We start from the raw sequence: 8,959 nt of genomic DNA on the forward strand, positions 1-8,959 counted from the left end.
GTCTCCAAAAACAATCAATACAAACTTCAATACTGTCTTTAGTTTACCCGGAGGCCGGCTGGGGGGGTCGACGCCGCCGCGCCCGCCCCGCGGAGAAGGAGCCGCAGCCTCAACCTGCCCGCCCGCCCGCCCGCTCCGCCCCTCCGCGGCGCACCTGTGACAGGTGTGCAGGTGCCCCACACAGCCCCGAGCGGCGGGGCGCGCGGGCCGCTCATCGCCCCCCGGGACCCCAGGGTCCGCCCTCCCGGTCGGGCGCCGCCCCTCCCGGAGCCCCCAGGCCCCCGGCAGGCCGCTGGGCGCCCCCCACCCGCGCCCTCCGCGGCCGCACCCGCTCGCCGCCCGCACTCACATAGCGCCTCAACTTCTTCTCGGGGGGCGATTTCCTCAGCCAGCCGGTGCACACCACGTCGCCGCCGCCGCTCATGCTGCCAGCCGCCGGGAGCCCGCCGCGGGGTCGGCCGGACAAGGGCGCGGGCGCGGGCCGCTGGGTCAGCCGGCCGGCGGTGCGCAGCTCGCGGGGGAGGGGAGGGGCCGGGGCGGCTGGCGGCCGCGGGGCGAGGACGAGGCGGCGCGGCGCGGGCCCGGCTGCCTGGCGCGCTCCCGCTCTCCCTGCGCGCTCCCGGGCCCGCGCGCACACCCAGCCGGGAGTGTGGCGGGGGCGCCACAGCAGGAAAAAGGGCGGTGCGCGTTCGCCACGCCCACAGCCCGCCGCGCCCCCCGGCGGGCCGCCTTCAAAGACGCAAACAGCGCCTCGCTTCTTGGGACCCGGGAGGCCCGAGGTTTGCTCGGACGGCGGAGCCTGCCGCCGGCCGCGCCCGCGGGTCCTGTTCCCCTCCGCCCCGAGCCTCAGCTGCAAGCGCTGGAGGCGGCCGCGCCCCTGGTGGGAGTTCGGGTGGGGTAAAGGGAAGGGGCTGCGCGCCCTGGATCACGAATCGATTTTTCACAGAGGGTCGTCAGGGACCCAAGGGCTGCTGGCGTTTGCTATCCATTCCGAGTTTCGGGTTTCAGTGGGTCAGGTTCTGGCAGGAATTAGTGATCCGCTTCCCAGCAAGAGTTTCATTAACTCTCGCACCCCCTTAGCGGGAGAAGCAAAGGAGAAAACAGACTGTGACGTGTTGGGCGCTTTTACAATTCCCTGTTTGCATGACTGTCTTCTACAAATTGGGTGAGCCGTGTTATTCCCATGTTGCAGGTAGCCTAAAGTCCCAAAGCCTGTACAATGAAGAGGCGAGTTTCTAATGCTGGGGCTGGGGGTGGGGCGAGGGTGGTCTTGCTCATCTGCTCTTTAAAGTGGGGTAATTGCTTTAGTGCCTACAGATCAACTTGGGGGCCTCTTATTACCAGGAAATAAAGTCCAGCTGGCTCCCGCATTGCCTCTGGGAAAACAATTCAGGAGAACATTGGTGTGATTTGCAGAATCGAAGCAAACATGAGTCAATGTATTTCATAGTGAATTAGAAAGCAAGGTGGCGTAGTACAAGAAGTTGGGGTCAAAATTCCCCAGAGTTCCAACTCACTGACACAGGTTATAAAATCTCTCTGGGGGCCCATATGAAAATTGGAATCTGATGATACTTCTCTCCCTGTGTTGTGGTGAGGTTTAACTGAAATAAAGTATGCATAAGCACACACTTGATAACAGTACTTCAGAGGGAGGGTGGAGGAGTAAACCCCACCTTTGGTCAGGGCTCTTTTCAACTCACAAAGTACCTTTAGGAGCAACATTAAAAGGTAGGTCCTCCGGCAACTTCTCTGGGAAGTGGAGAGTAACCCATTTTATCATAGGGTGCTGTGCTGTAGAGCAGATGAGTGGGAGAAACACCATCTCACACTTCCCATACAACTTAAGACCAAGGCTATTTTTGTTCATTTTCCTGTCCCTGTGCAGGAAAGCTAGTTGTTTGAAGCTGTCGGACATTGTTCTGATTTTACAGATCTTGCCTGGGTTGGAGAGCGTAGACACTCTTCAATCAGGTTGTAAAAGCCAATCCTTTACTCTCTGCTTAGCTTTTCTGAGCATCCTGAGAGGTAGAGATCAGCTCCCCTTCACTCATCATTTCATTGACTTTCTTCACTATCCAGTGTGCTGCTGGATTGAACATAAAGCCAGAAGAATGTATGAGGCTATGGCTGGGACCAGAGCTCCCTTAGCCTTCCAGCTGAGAGATCTTCAAGCCACGATGAAGGGCCACCACTAGAATTACAGCCATTTTAACCTCTTGCTTTAAGTATCTTGAAACCCTGTGAGACAAATATCAAAATAGTCAAGTCTGCCAAATCAATCAGGAGGCGGTGGCTCCCAAGCAAAATAAAGCAATCTTTCTGACTTCATTCACATCTGAGTCATGGTGCCAAGTCTCAGTGATTGCAGTCTGAGAGATCTGCATGGTTTGTTTGCCGCTGAGGTGTGTGATGCAAGTCCCGCATACAGATGCCTTGCCTTTCCCTAGAAGAGTAAGTAGTCTTCTAATACGTACTCTTTGATAGTTGTGTGATTCAAGACAGACTGGGAACTGGTTCAGAAATGGTTAGTTGGTGGTTGGGCTCCTTTCTGCCAGAAGCCCTTGAGGGTCTTATGTTGTTTTGCAAGAGACCCTCTGCTCCCCATTATTTATAATTCCATGTGGAAATAGAAAAGTTTTGGATGTTTTGGGCCAGTGACAGGAGGGCCTTGAAAAACAAGTTACAGAGTACAGGTCTTCCCACAATCCTAAAGTGGTGTGTTCCCATGAAACTTCCCAGTAAGCTGACATGGGGTAAAATGAAAAAGCAGTTAACATCTACTAAAAGTGAAAATCCTCCTCAAATTTCTTTTGCTGGGCAAAACCAAGTAGAAATGCAGGACTTTTGTAAAAGTGAAGGGGTATAAAGCAAGCTTTTGGATAGTGGGGGAAACTTAAGTCAGCTTCAGGGAGTCTTCTATGAACATACCATTCCTTTCCTAAAAGTTAGAAAAAAGGGCTCTTCTTGGTGTTCTCTTACCTTCCAACCCCGCCTTTCTCATTACTTAACTGCCGGTACCCTGCTCAGGCTGCACACATAGGAGGCAGGACTGCTGCTGAGGTCCCTGGCTGCACCCTGGTGTGGCTCAGTCTGAGCCTGAGGTGTGTGCCAAGTCTGGGAACAGCCCTCGGACAGAACGTTCCTGCCTGGGCCTTTACTAAGTCCTCTCCACTCCCTGCCTTTTTTTTTTTTTTTTTTAAATGCCCTCTGGTTTTCGCTGGTGGGAAATGGAAAATGAATTAGGAGTGATTTATTTGCGTGAAGATAGGCGCCATCTATTGGAACCAGTAGGGATGACAGCTCCCCAACCCCAGCCCCCAAACCTGTGAGGACATGCATCACCAGTCTATAATTTAGGCAATTTTGATTAAAGACCATGGGTATTTCCTGAGGGGAATTAATGACCGGCTGCAAAAAGGGCTGTGGGTCATTAATTCTATATTCTCATTAAATCCTCAGGAAATGACCATCTTATGGCAAGAGCTCCTGTGGAGGAAGCATACCAGAGTTGAGAGAATGGCACACCTGGGAAGAAAACACAGGCACAAGGTTTTGCTCTCCCTCTTCCCTTCCCAACCCCCAGCCTGGGTTCTAAAGGGTGCACTCTGGCTTTGAGTGTCGTCAGCAACAGCCCGCATCCGTGCCTGTCTGGGAGTTGAGGGTTTGTGGCCAGCGGCAGGTGCATGGCTGATGGAACGGTCCCAGGAATGGGTTGGAAGGGCTGGAAGGAGAGCTGTCCTCAACTGCACACCAGGCTTGCATGATTAATACCACCCACACCAGGCTTGACGTCAGTGATTGGACTGGGGTTGGGGGATGGATGTTTGTGTCCTAGCCATGCTGCCTTTTCTCCCCTTCAATTTAGTTGACAGGTTAATTTCAGAGCAGAGTACTGCTTGCCAAGGTCAGTGTGCTGAGCCACCTCAGCTGGTGACTTTCAGGACACTGGACTCATGAATGTTGAGGTGTGTGCCTCTTTAACCCCTGGATGCTTTAAGCCCATTTCGTTCCATGAAATTACTGTGACCTACTCAAATTGATTTCTGGCATCTGAAGGGGACTGAGATCTGAAAGTGGGCTTGGGGTGTGGCTGAAGACCTAATTGGGTTTCCTCCCTCTCTGCAGCTGCCAAAAAACTGAGAGTTATTTGACATTACACCCAGAAGAAGATATTTTGGAAATAAACTTTTTTATAGGGAAAAGTTTGAGCAAGTCCAGTTTCCCAATTTCTCCTTTTTAAGAAACTAGAATCTATGCTGCTTTGGGGCACTTAGGCTTCTGGGACATTTCTGCTGACACTGGTGAGGGTGGTACATCATTGCATTCACAGATCATGCCGCACAGTTACCCTATTCTCTCAAGAACAAAGACTCGTCAAATGCAGGAGAAAGTGCTCCAAACCATACTTTGCATGATGCCCCTTACTTCCATCAGAATGCCTACCCTGAGTTAGATCTTGAACGTATGTCAATACCCCTTTCCTTAAAACTCACCATCCCCACCACAGCATAGTTGCTCATGTATTTCTGAACTCACATTGCCCCTGTATAAATTAGGTTACCCCAGTGTATGGTGTACTGTAGATAGTTGGGCAGGGTTGTGTCCTCATTTTTGTAGCCCCGAAGCTCCCAGCAGGGTGTCGGACACTCAGTGCTCATGGAATATTGTGAGAATGGAAACAACCAACCCTTAAAGGATGGCACGTGGGAGTGTTAGACTCCTGGAGAATCCAGAAGTCTCTGATCCATCCACACCTGAAAACAGTACCGGTAAAGATATTTAGAAGCAGCCAGAGCATTTAAATCCACAGGGCCGGTCCTCGTGGTTAGAGCTGAACAGGTGGAGGTAATCCTATGCAGTTTCACTTTTAGAGGTGGTTGAAATCCTTGGTAGTTCCTAAAAGGTAACTGTTAACCCTTGGTTTCCAAACCCTGACACAGCTGTGCAGACTTCCGACATACTCTCCTCTTTGGGACTAAGAATTAAATAATTTGTGGTTTATCTGGTATCTGGCTCATTCTTACAGTCCAGTAGGGGTGCTATCACTTAGCCCCTTGTACCCACACTTGTGAGAAATCATGTCCCCTGAGTCAAAGTCGGTTGCTGACAACAGGTGACCAAAAATGCCATTTTCTTTTGCACTGAATACATGCATAGTGGCTTTGCAGATTTGATAGTTTTTGTTTTGTTGTGGATCCAAAGGCCACAGGAGACCACCTCATTTAACTAATTCTACCAGTTACCCATAATGGTTGTCTGACCCATACAGTCAGGGATATACTGGTAAATGTTTAAAAACTGGCTCTCTGGTGGTGGTGGTGGTGGTCAAGTAGCCTTGATTTGTAGTACGTGCCAATTTTTGTGGTGCAAATACTACACCCTTCCTACCTCCCTGACCAATTTCAAGCTATCAACTTTATGTGTATGAACACAGTTAAGAGATGCCCAGTAATATATCACTATTTAGTGCTTTCAACATATATAACAGACAAAAATGCCGAGAGCAGAGATAACAGTGAAATATAGTGAAATAGTAACTGCTGCATTTTGGTTATTTATTCTCTTTGTTAATATAACAGTTAATGATACGTTTATGAGTTAATTTTTTATTAACCTATCACTCATATGCCATAAGTCACCCTTTTAAACTGTGCAACTCAGTTTTCAATATATTCAAGGAGTTGTGCAACCATCATTGCTATCTGATTTCAGACCATTTTATTACCCTGAAAAGAAACTCTATATCCATTAGCAGTCACTCCTCATTCCTCTTATCCCAAACCCCTGGCAGCCACTAATCTATTTTGTCCCTGTGGATTTGCAATTCTGGACATTCCATATAACTGGAATCATACAATAGGTGGCCTCTTGTGTCTGACTTCTTTCACTTTCTATAATGTTTTCAAGGCTCATCTGTGTTGTAGTATACATAGGCTCTTCCCTTTTTTGGCTGAATAATATCCCATTGACTGGATATACCATATTTTATTCATTCTTCCGTTGATGGATATTTCAGTTGTTTCCACTTTTTGGCTACTATGACTAATGTTGCTGTGAACATTCATACCTATACTAGTTTTTGTGTGGACCTGTGTTTTCACTACTCGAGTATATACTTAGGAGTCAAACCGCTGGACCATAGGGTGAATCTGTGTTCAACTTTTTTTTTTTAAGTAATCTCTACACCCAATGTTCGGCTCAAACCCATGACCCTGAGATCAAGAGTCACATGTTCTACTAACTGAGCCAGCCAGGCGCCCCTGTGTTTAACTTTTTAAGGAACTGTTGAACTGTTTCCCATAGCAGGTTACACCATTTACATTGCCAGCAATGTATATAAGTTCCTAACCATCTCCATCTTTTCCAATACTTGTTACTTTCCATTTTAAATTATTTAATTTTAATAATGCTATTACTTATTTTTAACAACCAGCTTGCAAAATTTTTCACCATAATCTGTTCTCATGAGCCGGTCTTTGCCTAAGACTGAATGCAGCCTACCACAGAAAGTCCCGCCATCCTTCTGTAGTAGTAAGTTCCACTTCTTTTTTGCTGACAAGAGCAATACTCAATAGATTTCTATTTCCTTCTTCTTACATCCTTCCTACAGAAAACCGAAACCTTTAAAAGGTCTCAGATTTTCTTCTATTTTGGAATTAAGATTTTTGATTCTGGGGTATCACAAAGTTTTCAACTCCCACCAAGCAACTCTGGAAAGAACAGAGTGTTTCCCTCCTACATTTGTGTTGAGAAACAAAAATAAAAAACAAAATGTATCTTCCTGACACCCAGATATATCTTCTGGATGAGCTCTCAAGCAGTTGCTTCAACAGGGCAAACAGCTGTGGTCTGTTTCAACATAATTTGATGTAATCAGGGTTAATTTTGATGATGCAGTAACTCTGAAGACTGTTTTTTAACTGGATTACTGTTGGGTCAACAATCATGTGGTATTACACTTAGTAGCTGAAACAAAAGCCAGAATTAAAACAGCTTCCCCCCAGCCCCTTCTAAATGACAGTCCCAATGGGATTAGGAGTCATGAGGCACATTTAACACAATTAACTAAAAAAGGAAAGTAGCTGCAGTCAAATTACATGCAAGCTTCTCCAAGGTCCGGAGTGTTGACTGAGGAAAGAGCTGGAAACGTTATTTGTTGCTGTTGTTTTCTTTTCCTAGAGTGGTTAGAAGTATGTTGGCAGTAATCATTATAACTTAACATTTTCGTTACATTCTAGGAAAGAGCCCTAGGATTTTCTTCAGAAAAATTTTCCTGAACCAGATGATGATTTTAGCAGTCCATAGTTCCCTACTTTCCATGCATGTTTTCAAAGCGATGATTTTAAGTGAGGACTCAATTCAGGGTGCGGCGTGCCAGGGCTGAATGAATGTGGTACACAAAGCTCTACACGCACTTGGAACGGTTTCTGAAGAGCAGCATCTTTTATCTTACTTTCATTGTTTACGGCCAGCCAGCAGCAGGGCCTGGGTTGCTCTAGGCACACATGCTTTTTTTAATTTAGTGTCTTACAGTTTTTGGTTTGGGCTAGTCTGAAACATGGTGAAGGCTCATGACAAGAGTCATCCTTAACACAGTTCTGGAAAGAATCTTCAGAAATAGATGTCTTGCGAAGCGGCCAAATGTATTGGTTCTTCTAAAACCTCTCTAATCCAAGTCTGTAGTTCAAAAAAGGTCTGATATTTGTCCAATCCCCTCTGTAAAGAAGCCTCCATTCACTTGCTTTCTGTTTTTGTGACTTAGGGAATCAAGAAACTTGAAAAGCAAAGAAGTCACTTACCCTCCTATGGCATTTTATTTAGCGGGAATTTCTCATTTACATAATTTCCTGATTAACATATATTTGGGGTAATATGTGGATATGACTAAAAGGTAATGAGGCTACAAAACCAAAAGAAGTGAGAATTTTTCCATAAGTCAGAGAGTCTATTAATGTTTTCTTATCAGTTGTAAAAGCAGATACCGGTTTTAAATTTGCTTAAGCCCCAAGATGAAATTTATTGGTAAGAAAATGAGGCATATCCCATGGAACATAAGAAAAAGTTGAATAATCTGGCCTCAGGAAGGTTGGCAACTGAGGACTAAATATAGTAAAAACTAGGTTGCCAATCTGTTTGTGTGTGTCTGTCTCTCTCACAGGCCATATGGTTTTTCATCTCTGAGCATGTGCCTTCATTTCTCTGTGCAGACTGCCTTCTCTGTCTCTTGAGACACATGGCTGCCCTGCATCTCCTAAATCTACATATTCCTGGTTCAAGCAACCAGTCCAGACTCGAGTGTTCTTAACCCCACTTTTCTAAGAGAAAATGAGATTGGCCCATTTTGGGTCAGGTGTCCACCCCCAGTCATCAGTAAGGAAGGCTTCTGTACCCAGTATGTCTGGCTAGGAGGGGTGGGGGGAATTCTCAGAGGAGGAATGGGTTTGATAACTAAGCTGGCACCTCGAAAAGGATTTAAGAGAGGCATGAAAACCAATCTTGTTTCATTCAGGATGTGGCCAGTACCTATAATCTGAAACTCTGAAAATACTTAGAAAGGCATATACTTTAAAAAAAAAAAAAAGATTTTATTTATTTGACAGACAGAGATCACAAGTAGACAGAGAGGCAGACAGAGAGAGGGGGAGGCAGGCTCCCCGTGGAGCAGAGAGCCCAAAGTGGGGCTCGATCCTAGGACCCTGGGACCATGACCCGAGCCGAAGACAGAGGCTTTAACCCACTGAGCCACCCAGGCACCCCAAAAGGCATATACTTTTATCCATATACAAACTATATATCCAAATACATGTTACCTAGAAAAGGTCATTTATGTCCTTGTTATTCAATTCTCAAAAGGATTTTCTTAGAACCTACTACAAGTTCAGCATAGTAACACAGAGATGAGTAAGACCAGGGTCTTAAAAAGTTCAGGGTCTTTCTGGGGAGAGAAATAGGTAGG

The 8,959-nt window shown here is 46.5% G+C and overlaps 1 protein-coding gene across 2 annotated transcripts in view; it reads right to left on the minus strand.

Moving 5' to 3' along the window:
* GAB2 (GRB2 associated binding protein 2) overlaps nt 1–637 on the minus strand; it is a 189,898-nt gene extending 189,261 nt beyond the window's left edge. Inside the window, exon 1 of one of the 2 annotated variants that reach the window (XM_045071519.1) lies at nt 350–637. In XM_045071519.1, coding sequence (XP_044927454.1) covers nt 350–424 — 75 coding nt within the window. In that variant the 5' untranslated portion in view covers nt 425–637. The remainder of the gene's footprint in view (nt 1–349) is intronic. The other variant, XM_045071520.1, reaches the window with a different exon arrangement.
* Nucleotides 638–8,959: the final 8,322 nt, after the last annotated feature.

Source organism: Mustela putorius, unplaced genomic scaffold (genome assembly GCF_011764305.1).
Source record: "Mustela putorius furo isolate JIRA1106 unplaced genomic scaffold, ASM1176430v1.1 tig00003987_pilon_pilon_pilon, whole genome shotgun sequence".
In the NCBI taxonomy this organism is placed as follows: domain Eukaryota; kingdom Metazoa; phylum Chordata; class Mammalia; order Carnivora; family Mustelidae; genus Mustela; species Mustela putorius.